At 44.4% G+C, this 22144-nt stretch overlaps 1 protein-coding gene across 3 annotated transcripts in view; it reads left to right on the top strand.

The window, feature by feature from the left end:
• Positions 1–323: 323 nt before the first annotated feature.
• Positions 324–22144, top strand: part of PTK6 (protein tyrosine kinase 6) — a 45072-nt gene continuing 23251 nt past the window's right edge. For 2 of the 3 annotated variants that reach the window (XM_088442048.1, XM_088442038.1), the window contains exons 1-2: positions 324–653; positions 7097–7218. In XM_088442048.1, coding sequence (XP_088298174.1) covers positions 418–653; positions 7097–7218 — 358 coding nt within the window. In that variant the 5' untranslated portion in view covers positions 324–417. The remainder of the gene's footprint in view (positions 654–7096; positions 7219–22144) is intronic. The other variant, XM_088442056.1, reaches the window with a different exon arrangement.

Below are 22144 nucleotides of genomic sequence, written 5' to 3'. Positions count from 1 at the left end.
CTGTCAGATTTACCAGGGTCTGGAGTTTGGCCCGGCAGCTAACGCTATCTGTAGAACTATTCTTTTACTTGTCTTAAGAAGGTGCAGTGTTATAAATCAGGGTAGCTTCTCTCACCTGTCTCCTCCCCTCTCCTGGCTGTGTTCTAATCCACAGAGAGGTGTGTAACACAAAAGCTAATAGTGAATTCAATCAGGAAGTAGAGGTAGAATTTCAGATATATGACCTAGCAATCACTGCACAGGGTGACCCGGCACAATTTACATATTTCATAACCTGACTACTGTATTCTACTCCCACATACGCCCAGAAATGATGCCAGAACTGGAAAGTCCATGCTGGTGAAATTGTTTCTGATCTACCTGGCAGAACTGTGTTAAACTGCTGTGAGTCTCTTTAGTTTATTCTGTGAACACGAGATGAATGATTATGTAGTGATGAACCATCCAGCACAAAGATACGTTAGCCAGTGGGATTTCAAAGCATGCAGTCCAGAGGAGTTAAGTTTCAAAGCTGGGGATCGATTCCAAGCACTGGACAGGACTAGGGACTGGTGGCTCATGGAAAAACTGAACACAAATGGCAGTAAAACTGGCAAGACAGGATATGTACCTTGTAACTACATGGCAGAGGAAGGAACAGTTGAAGAACAGTCGTAAGTAACCACGGACAGCAATACAGTGACTGACATATGGTGAATGTATATAAAATTGACTCATAAAATACAAAGCTGGCTAAAATTTCAGCAATTAATTATACTAAGCACATTAGTAAACAGGTTTAGACTAGTAAACTATGCAACATTGCGATTAATAATAATATGGAATAAAAATGAGGTTCTCAAAGCACATATTTAAAATTACCTAAATTTCTGTAACAGGGAACTTACCACTCTCAGAGATCTATGGGCCTGATTCAGACCCGGTCGCAAGCGCTGAGCGCTCGCAACCGGGTCGATGGTGGCCCAGAGCGCATGCGCACGACGGAGCCGGCTCCGTCGTGCGCGTGCACGAGACCCGAATTGCGACGGGCAATCCGTCGCTTTGGGTCTCGCACCAAAGGGGGCGTGCTGTCGATGTTGAGTGACAGCACGCCCCCTTTGGTGGGCGGGCTGGGGGTGTGGCTGCCCAGACGGAGGCGTTCCCATGCCTACCGTTTGGGGCTGGCCCCACTGACATCATCAAAATTATGCTAAGGGCCTGATTTAGAGGTGGATGCAAATCAGGTTTGTGCTGCGTCTTCGGTCGCAGTGGATCTAAGAAGATATTCAAATGCTGTAGTGGCTTTCTTTTGTAAAGACACAACCACCGCTAGCTTCTCAGATCCGTTGCTTGCGTCCGAAGATGCAGCATCAGATGAACATTTGTCGCACCATCGGACCTCCAAGCAACCCTATAGTTGCTCAGAATGTCCATCGCAACTGAGATGCCAGGACTAGAACCACTGCAGTAGCTGGCTACGAAACGCCCTCCTCCCCTGTGTTTAGTCGCCACTCTGTCATCTCCACATATGTTTGTTGGCTGTCAGTTAAACTGCATCTAAATCTTCACTGCGACCACCATCGCAAGACCATCGATTGCCAGTGCAGCTCAGATGCATGCGCGGCAGCCAAAATATCGGGCAGTTGTGAAAGCATCGAAACTGCGAACAAAGGCCCTCATTCAGAGCCACTCGCTAGCGGCAGTACGCTCGTTCCGAGCGATGTTCGCACATCTGCGCATGCGTACGGATCGTTATACGCATGCGCGAACCAGTCAGTGCGGCCGAAATTCATGTGCTCGCAATATAGCGAATGCCTGCTATTTTGAGTGATAGAATGAGGCGTATGTGGGTGGTAACAGGGGAAGGTGCTTGAAAATGGGGAGTGGAGATCCGAACGCAGGCGTGCTTAAAGGTCAAAACGGGCGTTTTATGGGTGTGCATAATTAATACAGCACGTCATTGACCACGTCACTGGGTTATTTTATAGCCAGAACTGCTCGCAAGATTGTGGTAGCAAAAACCAACCACAAGAATAGCGAGCAGTTCATACGCTGGTCGATGTACTCGATTAATCTAATAAATAGCGGACATGACGTATGGTGCGTGCGGCCAGGGGGCGTTTTTAACAAATAAACGAGCGTATGTTTTGCTCGCTCATTCAGACTTAGAGGTGTGAACAGACTGCAATTTGCGAACTGATCATTTGAATAGCCACCCCTTGTTTTTGAACGAACGACCGCAAATAGCGAACGGCTCTGAATCAGGCCCAAAGACCTAAGTTACCCCCTCCAACTGTCTTTACTATATTTTGGCACTGTATACTATATGAAGGCAAGGCCATATTTGGAACTGTTGTTGATGCTTTAGGCATTATGAGGGAGTAGGCATCTAATAAAAAATGTCACCGGTATATTATTTAACGAACAGAAAAACAGGTAAAAAGTACATGAAACACTTTCTATGCTGTGTAAGAATGCCAAAGGAATTTCCCTAGTTGTTATTACCAATATAATAAAGGCAGTGTTCTCATACAGTATCTCACAACATTTCATACTGTATGACTAAACAAACAGTGACATACACAGTATACTGCAATAAAAGAGGCGTCCCACCTAGAACTACAGGTTAAAATTCCTTTACAGGTAACCTTTCATTTCTTGGCAGTTTTCTATGCTGATTCAGCTCCTTCACTGTCAACTTCATTTCCTGTTCCCTGACTACACAGCTATCAGTCTTTCTTACCTACCTGCTTGTAGAGACACAGGTGACTGGCAATTCCACACCCATTTATAACAAACGAATAAGGCAGAGAGAGAAAACAATCTTTACTATAGCCAGAGCTGACACAAGACCAGCTGGTGATATAGACATGTTGGCAGATATGGAGCCCCTAGGCTTCACAACAGTGCCTTCAACACATTATACCCACAGTGTGGCCAATTATTCCAGCAGCCAGGTCCCAGTTAGCTTGCCAACAGTCAGGGGCCATACACACATTACTAAGTTTCATAGATCCTTGCCTAAGTAAGTTGCACAGCTAGCAATCCACACTCAACTGGTACATTTTCAACTGCCCTTCACAGAACATTTGTGATATATCCACACACAGTCGCTGCAGCAGCTCATCAGTGGTTCAATCTTCTGCTATGGTTGCAGCAACCAGTTAAGTTCATTAGTGCTTTTAACACAAGTGACAGCAGCTAAATGAACCGTCACCGTGGGTTTTTGGCATCAGTGTCACAGATAATTATGGGATCACTGAAATGTGGGCCCAATGCAGAGAAATTCAATACAAATAATGTGAGCAATATAATAATGAACTTCTCACCTGTAGGATTCTGATGGTAAGCAAGTTCGGTGCAGAGGTGTCTGTCAAAAGGGCTAAACAATTGCAGTCCAGATAGCAGGCCAAGTTATATCGTTATCGTCTGTATCGTTCAATTTATCGTCTAGTGTGTATGAGCCTTAAGTTCGTCATTGGCTGATGGTTAGGTACATTCTGGAAAATTGTACCAAGGTGGCATTATTCTGGGATACAGATTACAAGGCACAATCCCATAATGAAACTGTTATGACAAAGTACAATTTCTCATAATAATACCTCTCTGACATTTGTTGTAACCTCTACTACATGACAGTTTAGCTCAGTCCACACTGGCTACAGTTTCACTTTAGAAAGTAGGCCCAAGTTTCCTTATCTACACGTATCTGTTCTTGTCATAATTACTTAAATGTTACTCTCTCCTAATATACATCATAAAGAATTTATACTGAAAAAAATAGAAGGTATTTACAATGTCAGGACAACACAGACTAACACCCCTTTCAGACATACGACCTGGGAAATTTCTTGCTCAGACCTGGGATTTTCTCCTCAGCAAAATTCTGGGTATTTGTCGAGACCCACCTTCCACACTACAGCTTCTACCTGGGACATTCCTGGGGTAGACCCCTTTCAGACATAAGCAGGGTTTTTCAGTGTTTTACAAAGCATAGTAGTGTCGGAATCGGTATGATTTACCGCCGGCATCCGGCGGTTGGAATCCCGATAGCGGCTGCCCGACATAGGTGAAAATCCCAATCGTCCCTAAGGTAAGTATCGCTAACCGGATTCCCTCCCTTACTTAGGGGTGCCTAACCCTAACCTTCCCCCCAGTGCCTAACCCTAATCCCCCCTCTAAGTGCCTAAACCTAACCCCCCTTCCCTGCCGCCTAAACCTAAGTCCCCGGGGGGGGGCCTAACCCTAACCTCCCCCTTCCCCTAGCCTAACCATAACCTCCCAGGGGGGTGCCTAACCCTAAGTCCCCCCCGGGAGCCCCTAACTCTTCCTCTCCCCCCGCGGCTGTCCGATCGGGATGCCGGGCGCCTGTCTCCTGTCGTCGGTAAAATGACAGGCATCTAGATTTAGATGCCTGTCATTTAACCCTCGCCGGGATAAAGCAGTCGGGAAGCCGGTTGTCGGGATTAGGTCCGCCGGCTTCCCGACTGCATACCTAATATAAATGAGTAGTTAACAAGAGGTTTAATTAAAATCCCGGGTTTCACCATTCAGACATGAGTAGGGTAATCTTCTCGGGACATAAGTCCCGGGAAATTCCCAGGTCAATTGCAGGGTCGGCTAACTGGGAACTTGTTCCCGAGGTCGGTACCTTTCAGACATACGCGAGACCTTTCAGTATTTCTGAAAAGGGTATAAGGGGTGTATTTACTAAAGTGCGGATATTTAGAAGTGGAGATGTTGCCTCTAGCAACTAATCAGATTCTAGCTATTATCTTCTAGAAGGTGCTAAATAATTGTTAAGTTGAATCTGTTTGGTTGCTATGGGTAACATCTCCACTTCTAAAATCCCGCACTTTAGTAAATATACCCCCAACAAAATAGAGTGCACTCAACAAGGAAGACAAAAGTACTTACAATATATCTAGTTGATTTTATTAACAGGAAATATATATATTATATATTTTTTCTGTGTGTATGTGTGTGTGTGAGGAGTTGCACTCGTATACATAATTTAAATATATTGGAGCATTACTAGTAAAAACATTTTGATGAAGCCATGTGTAAGGCTTCATCAGTGTTGGTAATCTGCATACCTGGCATACTGATGTAATTTAGTCTATTTGCACAGACCATGCCTTTAGATCTGTGTCACGATCCGATGCAAGAGTTCCTCTTTGGAGGACGGTGAGCCCGAGTGTTCAGATGGCTAGGGAAGTGACAGACCTAGTTCCCTTAATAAAGGTCAAACCCAGGTGTTGGCGAGACCTAGCCAGAGGCATGGAGTCTAACCCACTCAGTGGTCTTCACCAATGACCCCTCCAATTGGGATGTGGGTTTTGCCGCACCGAGTGAGCAGGTCACGGCCCCCTGGTTAGGTACCTGGGAGAGACAAGGAAACTAAGGAATTACACTGTAATACTTGTACACAGGAGATGAACTGAATACTTGAACACAGGAGTTGAACTGAATACTTGAACACAGGAGTTGAACTGAATACTTGAACACATGAGTTTAATTGAATACTTGAACACAGGAGATGCACTAAGAAATGTAGAAGTAATCACAGGAATGCAGGTTGACAGCTGAATTAGTAATTAGCTTGAAGCCTGGCACATGTAACACAGTCAGCTTGGGAGCTGAGCAGCACACTAATAGAAAACACAGTTACTGTTACATGAGACACTGGAGTTCTGTGAGAAAGCAGAAGTAACATGCTGAGAATTAGCATGGTAGCTGATACAAGTGATACTGGAGACGTCAGCGTGAGGGCTGAAACAACACACTGGGGATATAACATGGAAAACACCAGAGAGCAAAACAATCACTGGAACAGCAAAGTTGAACTGCAGTTTCCTGTTCCTGGAGTCAGACTTAAGTACCCCTGGGTAGCAGGTCATTGGATCAGGGGATCAGCTGAGTGACCACAGGAGTACCATTGGGAAAGACTGGTCAGGTGAACCAGGATGCACACACGGAAGCCCTAGCAGACCCCGGGGAGAATACTCAGACACCATTTGCCTCCACTTCCAGTGACTGAACACCTAAGCCCAAGGACACTAGCGCAGAGGTGAGTAGCGGCCGATCCCAGGCTGCATCCTGACAATCTGCTTCTTGGTACATGTGACCAGAGTTGCACGAGCTGCATACACCATAATGGAACTTTATTTAAGTCTTATACATTTAGCAAATATTGTTAATTTGTGAACTGTTTTGACCTGGACATCTGACACCCTATTGGATATCACTGATTGCCATCTAAAATCTACCATTGGCTCTCTATTATTCAGGGTTTTTTTTATGCTCATGTTGAACCACTTAATTACTTAAATATTTAGATTTTATTAATAGATTGGCATACGATGGGGCTATTTTAGACCCCATTACCATGCCTTATAGCTGTAAATAAAATAAATGTTAAAACAAAATAAAAGATTTATTTAAGATTACCTCAATTAATAACATCATGTTAAAGAGTTCAACTTTAGCAGGATGAGTACATTTCCCCATTAATAAAAACTGACAATTGATGCAGCGTCTATATTTGTAGACACCCTTTTTAAGAGCATGTCATGTACTAGAATCACGAGAAATAATAACAATTTTAACTAAAAGTTCTTTAAAGGTAGTACTGCATTTACAGAAATAATAACAGTGTTTTAATTATATGCGTACCAAAGACAGATGCCCCAAGGTGAGCAGGGACATTCCTCCCAATTTGCTCAATGATGGGAGAGATCTAGACTGACTCAATCAGGACAGTTGGGGGTATGATTTACTTCATCATACCAAATTCATCTAGGTACCAGTGATGTCACTGGCCTGTGAGAAGTGATATCACTAGTTCATTGTGAAATTCTTAAGCAGCACTTGTAAGGAACATTGGCTCAGCAGGTAAAATGGCTGCCTTCGCTGTGAAAGGAGATACTCTCACTTTAACTGTAAATGGTACAGTTCATTTCATTAGCTGTTGGAAAAAAGCCATAGTGCAGTAGCAACTTTTAAATGTTATGTAGCACTTCTGTATTGCACCATCAGATGCAGTAAATGTCTTTTACATTGGCTGTGAGCTTGCAGTCTCTTTATGCACTATAACTGTATCTGTCTGTCTCTGCAGATGGTTTTTTGGAGAATTGTCACGGACAGAGGCTGTGAATCTGCTGATGAAAGGAGGCAATGGGACGGGATCCTTCCTGATCCGTGCTAGTGATAAGAAAGACATTGTGTATGCCCTCTCAGGTAATCCATAATGTGAGGGAGGCAACTCTTTAACCTCTATAAAAAATATGTTATTCAAGTGCTTGAAAATTAAAGTAAAGTGAACCTGGTAAATAATGTAACTTTGTTTCATTATATGTCATACTAAACACTTGTATGTACACCTGATTCCAAATCATTTATAAGTTAAATCTGATAGTTCAATGTGACACTGCTGTCAGTAGCGTAACCAGGGCAGGGCAAGCGGGGCACATGCCCTGGGCGCCGTGGGACCCACGGCGCAGAGATGCTGCCGGCCACGATACCGGCCCGTCGTAGTTACCCAGTGTAGAGCTGACCACAGTGAGTGCAGTCAGCACTACACATTTACACACAACCGGCGCTAGGCTTCCCTGTGCCCAGCGCCATCCTGTGCTGCACAGCCGAGCCCCTTCCCTCCCCCTGAGCGCTTACCCAATAGCGCCAGGAGGAGGGTGGGAGGTGGGCTCAGGCTGTGCATTTTACACACACATAGCTGCCAGCGCAGCGGCGATGTGTGTGTTAACCAGAAGCCAATGAGAGTCAGACAGACTCTCATTGGCTGCTGCTGCACACACATCACTGCCACGCGATGGCGATGTGTGTGTTAGACAGCAGCCAATGAGAGTCAGACAGACTCTCATTGACTGCTGCAGCGCCCACTGCAAGAGCCGGGTTGGAGCTCACTCATGAGCTCCGCCTTCTGGCTCCTGCAGTGGGTAATGGGAGAGATGTCATGACGTCTCTCCCATAATGCAGAGCGCGCCAGCCCGGGAGGGCTGACGTGTGGACAGTGACATGAGCTGTAGCAGGAGCCGGAGCCAGAACGTGGATTTAGGTAAGTGTATTTTTCTTTTATTTACTGTTATATTTATTTATTTGCAGTGTGTATTTGTTGCAGGGGGGGGGGAGGACTACTACTGGGGGCACCACTGGGGGTGGGGGCTACTACTGGGAGCACTGCATCGGTGGGAGGGCAGACTACTACTGGGGGGACCTCTACTTGGGGGCACCTCTGGGGGGGACCTACTGGGGGCACCTCTACCTGGGGGACCACTTCTGGGGGCACTCCATTGGGGATCACTACTGGGGGCACTGCATGGGTGTCTACTACTGGGGGCACTATATAAAGGGCACTGCATAGGGGGGACTGCACTGTATGGGGGGGACTGCTACTGGGGGCGCTATATCAGGGGCACTGCATAGAGGGTCTACTACTGGGGCACTGCATAGGGATGTCTACTACTGGGGGTACTATGTAAGAGGTTTACTACTGGGGGCACCGAATATGGAGGACCACTACAGGGGGCACTGGATAGGGGGGACCACTACATGGGGCATTGGATAGGGGAGACCACTATATGGGGCACTACTGGGTGCCCTGTATAAAGGGGACCACTACTGGGTACTGGGGGCACTGTATAAGAGAAACTAATGGGGAGCTGCATAAGGGGGGCCACTACTGGGAGTACTATATAAGGGGCACTACTGGGGGCTTGCATAAGAATGACCACTGCTAGGGACATTGCATACTGGGGGTAGTGTACAATGGGCACTACTGGGGGCCTACATAAGAGTGACCACTACTAGGGACATTGCATACTGGGGGTACTGTATAAGGGGCACTACTGGGGGCCTGCATAAGAGGGACCACTACTGGGGGCATTGCACAGGGGGGACTGTATAAGGCGCACAACTGGGGTTAAGGTGCATATGGAATGGAAAGGAATGTTCAGAGTGACGAGAAAGGGGTATATGTGTCATGTTGACATGCCCCATTTTTAAGTGACCACGCCCATTTTTCATTGGGCGGCTTTGGCGCGTGCACATGGGGGGGGGCTCAATTTTTAAATTTGCCCTGGGCTCCAAATACCCTAGTTACGCCACTGACTGCTGTGCTAATATTTAAGTGTCACCTTGCACGTATCTGAATGACAATAAATCAATTTACAAATATTTGGAGTTCTGCAAGTGTATGGAACAAGTAGACTGTAGATTAAATACTGCTTCTTGTTGTAATTCTTAAATCTGAGCACCTTTCGATACAGGGAATTGTAAGAAACAACCTCTATTGTTGTTACAATGTGCAGTATCTCTAGCTGCATAGAACACAAGGGCTGGCTGGCAACTTCTAGCCTGGGGGCAAATGCAAGCAAATGGCCCTGGCTTTATTACCTATGCACAGCAATGGAAATATGGGTGTGAACCTAGCGTATCAAGTACAAGAAATGCAGAGTTGTTGGAATGGTGGAAGATGGGAGGAATAGGGGGAGACTAGAGGAATAGGGACAGGAATAGAGGGAGATGCAGGAATCGTTGAAGAGATAGTGGAAGAAGGGAAGAATAGGGGAAGATGGGGGGAATATAGGAAGTTGGCAAATAATAGGGAGAGACAGGTGATAGTGGTGGAATAGAGAGTAAATAAAACCTGCAAATGATGGGTGCAAAATACTAATATTATTTACAGAATTTTACTTGACTAATTTAATATTTCTTGTGGTACATGGTGCATAATATTTCCAAAATATCTGACATTAGCACTAGCACTGATTTTACTTTATTTCTGTTGTAAGTTTAAGAAACACAATTATCCTATTTATAGAGCTCACCTTTTACCTCACATTCCTCCACTATTGCTTATAAGGAATCAGTATGAGATGCCAGCGGCTAAATAGCCATCGGTTCAAATACCGACGCTGGAAGCCCGAATGGTGCAGAATCCTGACAGGGTCTGGTAAGTACCCTAACCCTCCCGGGGGGGTGCCTAACCCTAACCTCCCCCTCGATGGTGCCTAACCCTAAGCCCCCCTTCCCATAGCCTAACCGTCCCCGGAAGGTGCCCATCTCTAATCTCCCCCAGGGATGCCTAATCCTAACCCCCCATCCCCGGCTATGCACACTTACCACCGTCCAGACATTTGGCATTTCGACGCCGGTATCCTGATGTCTTTCGGGATATCGGCGTTATATTCCGGGCGGCGGTATTCCGGCGGAGGGATTTTAACTGCCGGCATCCCATCTGCCGGCATATAAACTGCATCCCGCTTATAAATATATTGACACAGCTTAGTGCCATAAACAAACCAATCATTCGGCATATAAATAAATTGTGTGTATGTTACAGTAAGTATTAACTTGTCACTTTGATGGGGGTGTGCGTTGAACTGTTCAGGTTTTGTTCCTGGATCCACCTGTTTGTGCTCAAAAGGGGAGCAGGAGGGTGTGAGGGTACTGAGGGAGGTGCTGTCTCAGGGCACCTCGTGCAGTATTTTGCGGCTTGCGAGGATGACAGGGAGCCGCAAGTACACAAGCCCGGAACTTCCAAAAAGTATTTGCTGATTGAGTTTTGCGGCTTCGTCTATTCTGGAGGAGGAGAGGATAAGTCTAAACGAGATGTGTGAGAAGCAGTTTAGAGCCGCTTTAAAAGTGCCCGATAATGGTCACTGGGGCAACCAAAAAATTTTTTTTAAAAATCTCAAAAAGAACCGGGGGGTGGGGAGTGGCACCGGTAAACCCTCCTCCTAGGAATGAAGATCAGAAGCCCACCATCAAATGATGGCTGGGGGCTTCCACCATTGAATCTTTCGATACGATGGTAATAATTAACCATCACATCAAAAGAATTCAATGGTAAAAACTATTTATATGATACGCGCACGCGCAAAAACCACTGCAGCGCAGCAGGCAGGGGGCAGGATCAATGGCGGGGATGGAGCAGCAACATACATACTGTGTACTCTCTAATGTACCACTGCTGCTGCACTGTGCTGCAGGGACTGTAGGGTACACTACATGTGCAGTCCAGCTCCAGCATGCCTGGCACAGGTAGAGAGGCTGATGAAGTGAGTCCAGCGTGTTTTTACAGCCAGGCAGTGAGGAGGAGAGACACCTCTGCTCTACTGTGTCATAGCTGACAGTGCTGAGCAGCACCCAGGAAGTACCCATGAGGATTCCCTGATGCAGACAGCAGCCAAGAAACCAGGGAAAGCATAGCTATTAGAATTTTTTTTAAAAACAAGCCACCATCGAATGGTGACAACCATCGGAAGGGCACCTTTGAATGGTAAAAACACTAATATCGAAACAAAAACATTGATGGTTAGTAAACATCGGATTCCGATATCCACCTCTACCTCTTCCACCACCCCGCCACTTCTAACAGCCGTCCCTGCTACACTCTCAACAAGGCTGAGTGGAGCTGCGGAGCATAGTCACCTTGGCTGCAGGCATGTGAAGGGAGGAGGAGGTGCCCGGCACCTAACTGCTCAGGTAGGAGGGAGGGGACCATGTAGCTGCTGCCTGCCCTGGCTCAATATAGATTTACTGCAGAAAGCAGCCCGTTGCTTGCTGATGTGGCCCAAGCAGATAAGCGCGGCCCCAAGTTCCTTAAAGTGTGCCGGCCCGGGGGTACAGATGCCACCCTACCTCCCGGCCCTGCCTGCCCAGATTGAAAATACAGCAAACTGTGACAATACTTAAAATAATCACCTAACTGCATATATTGTGGCTACTTACATGAATAATATTGTAATAAGTCATTGTAGCAGCGCTGATCACATGTAAGGCTCTTTCAACATACTGTAGGAAGATAAGGAATTATTTTATTCCTGCATGTTAAGTCTTGCTTACACTATGCAGCTGTACATATACATACATTATATAACTTACTCCATGCAACTATACATGCATTATATAATGGAGGTGTTCAGATGTACTGTACAGTAACAATTACTAATAATAGCAGAGTTTACTTGTTTCATACACACACTGTGAAACAAATATTTCTCATTTAAGGCTCTATTTATTAACATTATTTTTACTAAAATAAAGTGAAAATGGTGTTTTCACACCCTATTCACATTATTTTAGTATCGCCTAAAGTTACTAAAGGGCAATTGGAGTAGAATTCATAAAATTCTACTTCAAGCCCTAATTATCACTTAGTTTTAGTAAGCAGATAGCATTTCCCATAATTGATAAGGCAAAATGTGATCTGGACAAAGTTACTAAAAATAAATTGTGAAAAAATACCGGGGAAAGCCCTGTGATAATAACACCACCTGGAGGTGGCATTATTCAGGGTCTCCCCCGGTCTCCCCCGGTTACCGGACTCCTGCTTCGCTCTAACAGGCAGAGTAGAGCCTGGAGCCGGCCCCAGTGATCAGCTGTGTGGTCTAAACAGACCACACGCTGATACACTGTAAAAAAAGAATTTTTTTTTTACCAGAGTCCAGGGACCGGAGATTGGTGCTCCGGTCAGCTGGCCTCCCATCCTGCACTGGGGCGCAGTCGTCACCTGACCTGGTCCCAGTGCAGGATGGGATGTCAGCTGACCGGAGCCACGGAGGAATTCACCGGAGCACCAATCACCGGAGGAGCGGGGGTCGCAATAGCGGTGGGCGGGGCTTAGCGACGGGGCAGGGCTTATTTGTGGCTGGTCAGAGCATGCTCGGGCACTTGTCACGGTATTTTTTGCAAAAATACCGTGATAAGGCTGCGGAGGGGATTCGCAGGGACAGAGCTTATCACAAGCTCTGTCACTGCAAGGGATTTTTAGCAAATCCCTGTAATATTGCCTGAATTCGCAATGCTATTCAGTCAGTAATATCACACTACAATCTGCATTACAAATGCGGATTGTAGTAAATTGAGCCCTTATTAGCATATGCATCTAGTTCTAAGGCATCATTATCTATGTGTACTTGCACCTGCCCTGCAACAGTTCCAAAAGATACACCTTGTGTCAGCTGCATTTCTAGAGAGGAGGGGGCCCGTGTGCAGTCCCCATCATGGGCCCCCTCCTCTCCCTCCGGCGGCCGGCAGCGCACTGAGCAGCGCGCGGCCAGCGCAGCACTTATAGACTCTGGGCACTACAGTGTGCCCAGAGTCTATAGACCTATGCGCAGGTCACAGTGAAAATGGCCGCCGCGGCCATTGCCCCGGTATTGCGCATGCACAAATGATGGTAAAATGGCCACGGCAGCCATTTTCCAGCCGTTTTTACAGCGCCGCCCCCCCCGCGCCGACATGGGACTCCGGAGATAAGTATATTATGGGTGCAGGGTGTGTGGTGCGGGTCCCCCCTGGACCCAGGGGCCCGTGTGCACCGCACACCCTGCACCCATTATAAATATGCCCCTGCCTTGCGTTCGAGTCTACAAGGCGCATATGCATTCATTTGCTTTCTGAGTATGTGCAAAGGGAAATCAAGCAAGATAGGCTACGTAATCATTACACCGCACTGGACGACTCCCTATAAGTGGTGCTGGAATGTAGTCCCCGTTCTGGTGGTCAGGATGCCAACGCTCAGAATACCAGGGTCAGAAGCACCAACAGCAGTCAGAATCCCGGCTCCAAAATCCCGACCGCCAGCATCCCAACGGTAAGTAGTAGGGTTAGCGGCAGAGTTAGGTTTAGGGTTAGGCACTAAGGGGAGGGTTAAGTTTAGGCTGTGGGAGGGGAGGTTTAGGGTTAGGCTGCGGGAGGGGAGGGCTATGGTTAGGTTGTGAGAAAGGTGGGTTAGGGGGAGGGTTAGGGTTAGGCTACTTACCTTCAGGCATCAGGATTCTGACTGCTGGGATGCCGCTGTCAGTTTTCTGACCGCTGGCATCCCAACCGCCAGGATCTCATACTCAACTGATGCTAAATGGTTATGCTATGCATATAATTTATAGGTTGACTAAACTTCTGAAAAGACAGAAATAGCACATAAAACCAGTTACAAGTGCCTGTACAGTAATAATCATTAGTAGTAATAAGTGTTGGAAATGTTCAGGTGTACAGGTGCAGTGGTATGGCAGAGTTGTGTACACACCAGCAGAATGCCTTATCTCCCACTGTGGCACTCTCTCACAGTGAAGACAAAGTGTCTTCATACATGCTCAGTAATAGACTCGGTGGCCATGTTGGAACAGGGAAAGAAGCCTTCCTGGAGAAGCAAAAATGTAGTCTGCGCAATAGAGCACTCCCTTATCAACACTACCCCCCTGCAATATAAGCTTCTCCATTTTACACAAACATTTCATTTTAGATTTTCTGTAGCAACCTAAAAGGGAAACAGAGTTAAACACATAAAAAGGCATCAACATATCAAGTGACTTTAGTTTGGCCTTCTTGGCAGATATATTAGCAAGAGTCCACTCACTAACAGCATGGGCCATAACAACAGTCTCTTGACTCACAAACTCAGGACTGCTGTCACTATCACGATTTTTGTATGTCTTTCACACTTGTCACTGTTAGATCTTACAAAGTGTCTTTTCCTATCTTGGATTTCTACTCACACCATCTTGGGTTTGGATTCTGGATATCCTGAGGCTCACTGAATGTAATATTTGCTAATTCCTCATCATACCCCTTAGGTAATCTGCCGATATTTGATCTAACAGAAGACCTATTCTATGGTTGAACTTCCATACTTGTAGCTTGTGGTTCAGATACATCTCCAGCTGCTGGTATGTCGAGGTTTTCTATAGCTTGCGTCATTTCCTTGAATATAACATTTCCGGATTTGACAAGCTTTTTGGTACTAAGGGCCTGATTCAGGTTGGATCGCAAGGCTACGTTCGCACCCAGCCAGCCGATGTTTGCATTCTGCACATGCGTATAAAGACGCTGTTCACGTGTGTGAACCAGGCGCTGCAATCGGGAATGCGATCACAGACAGTACGCCGCAGATCCAGTACTCAGTGATTGACAGGAAGTGCCGTTCATGGGTGGTGACAGGGGGTGGTCGTGCGAATGCAGGTGTGTCAGCGCATTTGAACTCTGTTGCAGGAGCGTGCATAAATTATCCACAGCGAACCCATGCGCAGCCTGAGTACTCACTGCGTGCAGGAAGTTTAGCAATTCCTGCAAGAGGGTCAGGTCAACCATCATTCTGCAAATTGGTCCAATGGTTCTCGATTATACCAATGTTTTCGCTATCTTGCACATTATTACAGCTGTGAGGGAAGGTAAGGGGGTTCTTTATAATATGGTGCTGTAGCAATGGGTATGCATTCATTAGTATATTTTAACAGCGGCCGGGTGCGTGCGAATGCAGCCTTGTGATCCAACCTGAATCAGGCCCGAAAATTCCATAATCTGTAGCTAATGCACTATACTGATTTAGAATCCAGCTTGTGTCTTCTTTACTTTGGTATGTGTACATAAGCAGTACTTCTAAAAGTTCTTGATGTTTTACACTTCGCTTTCTCTTTGAGCATGCTTCAATAGGTGTTATATCCTTTAGGGCAGTGGTCGCCAACCTTAATTGGGGTGTGAGCTACTCGAGACACATTAAACATCCTGGCTAGTAACCGAACAAATGAAGGTCATTTAATGAAAATGAAAAAAAATGTTTCATAGAAAACAACAATGAATTTAATTAATACAGTGATATTGTTGCAATTTGTAAAAATTTAAGCACAGGCACATTTCACTGTTAATTACCGGCTCCAAGGAGGTACGTGCAGGAGACGAGCAAAAGACATACTGTAGGCAGGGCTGTTGTGTGATTTTCCAGGAAGGCTGGATAGGAGTCACTCGCAGTGTTTGTCATGTATTGTGCCGCTCCACATGGGTGGAACCACGGGGAAGCACGTCAGGTGATCGTAGCGGATATGGCAATCACTTGACTTGCTTCCCTGTGGCTCCACCCCTGGCATCGATGCCACAGGTTAGCATGCATCAGAAGTCCCTTCCACCAGGGGGCGGGGCTTGGACGCCACTGAGAGAAGTCGCGGGTGACCGGAGCTCAGTGTACTGGAGCCGCTATTACATCCCCACCGCAATCTCCCTTTGCTGCTCCTGCCTCTACAGCAACAGCGTCACTGTGACTTACCGGGCGTTGAAAGCGGCGCCCACGGTGCGCCCAGCACATCAGGCCTTCTGCTGCCTCCCAGCCTCTATTACAGGTACAAACGCCAGAGCCATGGCCCAGCGCTGCACGGGGAGTGCGGGTTCGCTATCCCGCTATAGCGCTGAATAACAGCCTCTCCTGGCCTTCCTGACACTGCTGCCAGTCGACTTGGTAGACTGATGCTGGCTGGCTTTTCCCTGGAAGCCACCATACGCTGTCTCCCCTCCCTGATACCGGATTTGCTGGCGGCCATCTTGAGGCACAGACACCTGGTTTATATTTCTTGCAGCCCTTACTCAGCTGCTCAGGCAAGTCTCCAATTTATTTTTCTATGCCATTATATATATATATATATATATATATATACTCTTTTATATTTCTCAAACACAATCTTGTGTGAGAAAGGGAGGATGAAGTGATTACTATAGGAGTCCCCCGACTCAACCACATCTCTACCTTTATCTATATGAAGTGTACTCACAGGAACATCACACGTATTTTTGAAATTTCTCAAGCTGCATAATCGGTGGGGAGGTTACTGCCAGAAGACAGACTGCATCAAGTTGAGCATAAAGAATTTTAATATCTACAAATAGCCATTTTTTCCTGTCTAATTCTGCTCCATTACTGGTACTTTACCGCCATCTAGTGGGGATATGGATAAATTCATCATTCCATCCACACCACCCAACGCACAAAGGCAGGCAAGACGGGAGATAACACTACATCAACAGACCACTTAGATTCTGACTCTGGTGGTTCTGCAAATTCTGTTGCTCCCGCTCAGGCAGATCCCAATCCCTCCTCACTTAAACACTGCTCGTCCTCATCACCGGCACTCCCATTAATGTATGAAGATATGGTCAGGCAATTAAGGACACAATGACTCCTATAATGGAACAACAAGCGACCAAATTCGCTGAAGCTCTGAAAGATATGAACGCGCATCTAGCTTCCACAGACCTTCAGGTGGTTACTAATGAAACAAAAATTGGAGAGCATTAACAAGCTATTCACGATATGCAACAACACGATATGCAACAACAAATGCAAATAATACAGAAACAAAATGATCAACTCCTAAATAAAGTGGACGACCTGGAGAACCGCTCCCGCAGAAATAATTTGAGAATAGTTGAACTACCTGAAAACCTCAAAGGCCCTGATCTGACCAAGTTTCTTAGCGTTGATTTACTACAAATTCTTGGGTTAGCTGATAATATTCCTGACTTTGCGGTGGAGAGAGTGCATCGACTGGCACCATTCACCAATTCTAAAAGACCTCGGACCGTCATCTTCCGGTGCCTCAACTCTGCTCACAAAACTGTAATGTGGTCAGCAGCCCGCAAATGAAACCGTATCGAATGGCAAAATTATCACCTCCTGATATTTCAGGACTACTCTGCCGAGGTGTCCAGAGCTCGTAAAGAAATGTCTCCAATCTGCTCTAAACGAATCCAAACCCAGAGGAAGTTCGCACTATTATTCCCGGATAGATTGAGAATCTTTCAGGGAAAGGAATATAAAGACTACTACAGCAGAAGATACAGCTGCATTTCTGGAAGAAGAGGAGACGGAGGCCGTGAATACTTCTTCCTAGCTCACTGACCAACAGCTACGTATACTCTTTCTGCTATGTTTAACCACGTATTTTTCTTACGAATGTTTCAGTTGATAATATTATCTCCTTTAAGGTCGATTATAATGTTTTTGGAGATGTTCCCTCACTGGGGATGGTTTTTTCTTTATGTGTCTTAAAATTGATTGTTTTTTTATGTTTTCTCTTCATAATATCTGACTATTAATATTTGAGTCGGGGTTCACCTGTATTGTTTCTGTTTATTTTTGAAGTATCTACTTTATATTGATTGACCTTGGTGTCTGATATTTACACTATGGACAATCTCTTTTATTGCTGGGTACTCAAGGAATTTCTCCTTTTCTATGTTTTTTCACTTTTTTCTTTTTCTTTTTTATCCAATCTATTCCCCTTTTTTCTACCAAATCTCCCTTATCCATTATTTTATAGTCAAGTAATTTGGGTGTTAATTTCTGTCCTTTATGTTAACTGGATCTCGTTGTGGTACATATGCAGCCTAGGTCTGACTTCGGCAGTATTGTATACCTATTGTCTGAAGTATGCCGGACGTTAAGATTTGTTCCTGGAATGTCCAGGGCATCAACTCTCCAGCTAAAAGACGTGAGATCATCACATATTTAAATCCTCAAAATGTAGATGTCTCTTTTTGCAAGAGACACACCTCACTGACTCAGAACATCTAAAACTTTCTATGCTAGGATACCGCGTAGTAGCTGTCTCCTCCTTTAATTCTAAATCGCGCGGGGTAGCAATTCTTATAAAGAAAAATATTCCTATAGAGGTCACACAGCAGAAGTCAGATCTAAATGGGTGTTATGTTTTACTCACAATTGAAATATATGGAAGGCCCTTTACTTTATGCAATATTTATTCACCGACTGTCTATGATAGTTCATTCTATATCTCCCTTGCTAACATACTGTATCCATATCTAGATACACAACTCATACTAGGAGGAGATTTTAACCTTATTGCCTCTCCATTCATGGATAGACAGTCACATATATTCACCCCATATAGACGACGCAAAATAGGAATTCAGTACCTCCTGAATCAATTACAACTGATTGATATTTGGCGTCTACACCATCCAATTGACAAATAATTTACATTTTTTTCTGTCCCACATTCTACGTTTTCCAGGATAGGCTATTTTTTGCCTTCAAATTGTTTAGCTCCCAGAATTAATGTATCTGGTATTGAACCTCCAGGCTTGACAGACCATGCCATGATTTGGATTAAACTTAGCTCTACAACTATCACTGGTAAATACAGTTTGTGGCCTTACCTGTCCTTCCTAGCTTCATCTAACAAATTTAAAGAGGTTTTGCAGACAGCTTGGAATGATGTTGCCTTCTCTAACTCCCAACATGTTACTGACCCTTCTTTATACTGGCAGACCGCAAAAGTGGTAATCAGGGGGAAGATCCTTTCATTTATTGCTCACCATAATAGACACTAGTCGGAAATGACTCTTTCAGCTCAAGTCGCCTTGACCGGGCATACAAAACTCTATGCCAATTGCCCTCGCCCTCCAACAAAACAAGATTTGAGGAATGTAAGGTGGCATTTGATACATTGGTGCAGCAGATGGGTGATTGTAGAATCCGCAATAACAGCTATAAATTCCATATACGTGGCAACAAAAATAGTAGACTATTATCTAATATATTATGGGGTAATAGATCTAATTCAAATATTTTGACTTTGGCTGATACAAACAGCACCCTACAGAGTACTGGCCCAGACATATTAGATATACTTCACTCTTTCTATTCTAAATTATACTCCCAGGACCCTATCGACATAACGAACAAAACAATTTTTTGGAGCAAAACTGTACTCCCACAACTATCAGAGGATCAAATACATTCTTTGCTCCAACCTATTATAGAGTCTGAAGTTTCCGCTGCCATCAAAAATCTTAAAATGGGACCAGATGGTTATTCTGGAGAATTTTACAAAATTATCCATTCGTCTGTAGTTACTCCCCTCACTAATCTCTATAATTCTATTCTCTCAGGTAACTCTCCCCCTATCTACTTTAATGAAGCCATAATAAAAGTACTACCTAAACCAGGCAAAAACCCTACCCTCCCCGCCTCTTATCGTCCAATCTCGCTACTAAACGTTGACTATACACTCTTCACAAAAATGTTAGCAGATCGGTTTAAATTGATAATTCCCTCCTTAATTCATTCAGATCAAACCGGCTTTATATCAGGGCGTAGCTCAGTTTCTAATATCCACAAGGTATTAGCTGTGTTGCAACACTTTGACGATATTCACGAAGACAATTTATCTATACTTTTATCATTAGATGCGGAAAAGGCATTCAATCTAGTAGTATGGGATCACTTATACGAAACACTCCAAAAGTATGGGTTCCCCCCCAAAATTGTTACTTTAATCCAATCACTAAATTCGACTTCCTCTTCTCGTATTTTGGCCAATAATTTTATCACCTCCAGTTCCAATACAAATAGGCACCCGTCAAGGTTGCCCTGTATCCCCATTATTGTTCGCCCTTGTCTTAGAACCTCTAGCCAATGCTCTTAGAGCTAAACTTCATTCCATGGTATACAAGTGGGCAATGTCGAACTGAAGCTCTCTCTTTTCGCCGACGATATGCTCCTCTTTATATCTCAGCCCACAATATCTATTCCTGCATTATTAGATGATATTTCTTGTTTCAGTTCTTTTGCGGGTTATAAAATTAATGTTGCAAAGTCTGAAGTTCTACCATTGACTCACCCAGATATGTTGTACCAATGTCCTGTTCTTTCCTCTAATTTTCACTTAGCCAAATCTAAATTAAAATATTTAGGTATCTTCATCACATCCTCCATCCATCTCATTTATAAAACCAATTTCCCTCAAATCATTGAACAAATGACCCAAAAGATTCAACATTGGATGACTCTTCCGCTTTCACTATTAGGAAGAATTGCAGTCATCAAAAGTGTACCATTTCCAAAGCTGGCGTATCCTTTACAAATGCTCCCCTTATTTTTATTGAAATCAGATCTAACAAAATGCACATCAGCTTTTCAAAGATTTATTTGGAACTGTAAAAAACCTAGAATAGCCCGAAACAGACTGCTTTATGCAAAAGATAGAGGTGGCCTGGGCTTACCAGACATTCAGACTTTTTCTTATGCAGTAGCTTTTCGATACATCTCTGACCGGTGTTTAAATCAATCCAATTTTACTAATCTTAGACTAGAGGAGGAATTATTCTCTCCCTTTGCTCCTGCAGCACTTCTACACCTACCGTCTGCAAAACTTCCAAAGGGAATTGCCCATAACCTATTTTTCAAGGATACATACAAGGCTTGGTCCATTATAAACAAACGTCTAAATTCAAACCCGCATGTCACAAAATATCTGCCTATATGGGGCAACCCAGACTTTTGCCCTTCTCTCTCAATCTCTCATTACAAACTTTGGAAACAAAAAGGGATTTCTGCAATTGTGTTCGACCCTGGAGGTACGCTTTATTCTTTTCAACAACTCAAAGATATCTAAAATATTCCTAACTCCCAATTTTTCTTGTATCTGCAAGTACGCCATTATATTAACAGCAAGACGCCTTCAGGCTCCAATACCTCACTGATTAGTCCACCTGACCCCTCCCCTTTATAGTCACTTTTTAAGTTGGTTTCTAACACTAAATATAAACTCCGATTCCTATATAATGATTTATTACCGAAAGATGTCATGGGTGTTTGGAGACGAGTATGGCAATCTTGGTCCCAAGACTTTCCAGAATTTAATTTTTCGGAACGCATTATGTCCATAATTCCAACTACTGTGAAATGGCTATGTTCTGCCCAGCTACAGGAAATCCATATAAAATTTCTAAACGGAGCATATATATCACAAGCCTAGATAAGCCACATGATACCAAACGAACCAAGTAGTTGTCCAAAATGTCGTGCATCATCTGCCAATTTTATACATAATGTCTGGCAATGTTCTAAAATTAAGAGGTTTTGGAACAAAGTATACAACTTTATGGCCCAAATTACTAGAGTCAAATTAACATTTTCTTGGGAAATGTTCCTCCTAACTGACTTTACCTCCTGCTCCCCAACACATGTCCATTCTAAAGTACTACCCTTTCTCACTATACTGGTCACTCTTGCCAGGAAACTGATATTACGCCATTGGATCTCCAAAACCGCTTTAGAATTGCTTAAATCAGAATTGATTAATCTTCTTTATTTTGATAGACATACAGCAATGTAAGACATTGAAAAAGGTGTTCATAAATTCTATAATAAATGGGAAATATATCTTACATTTCTACCCAAGGCCACCTCAAATCAGATCTTGAAAATTTTTGAAAACACCACATGGTCCCTATTAAGTTATGTTACCTGAATATATGTCTTCAATATTTGTTGTTTTTTCTCTGCAATAAAGTATATGATAACAATTAGATAACTGACTTTCCCTTCCCCCTACCCTACCTCACCCTACCC

Source organism: Taudactylus pleione, unplaced genomic scaffold (genome assembly GCF_031769625.1).
Source record: "Taudactylus pleione unplaced genomic scaffold, aTauple2 ptg000018l, whole genome shotgun sequence".
Lineage (NCBI taxonomy): Eukaryota > Metazoa > Chordata > Amphibia > Anura > Myobatrachidae > Taudactylus > Taudactylus pleione.
The sequence above is the reverse complement of the archived record's forward strand: the minus strand, read 5'-3'. Positions and strand labels throughout refer to the sequence as shown.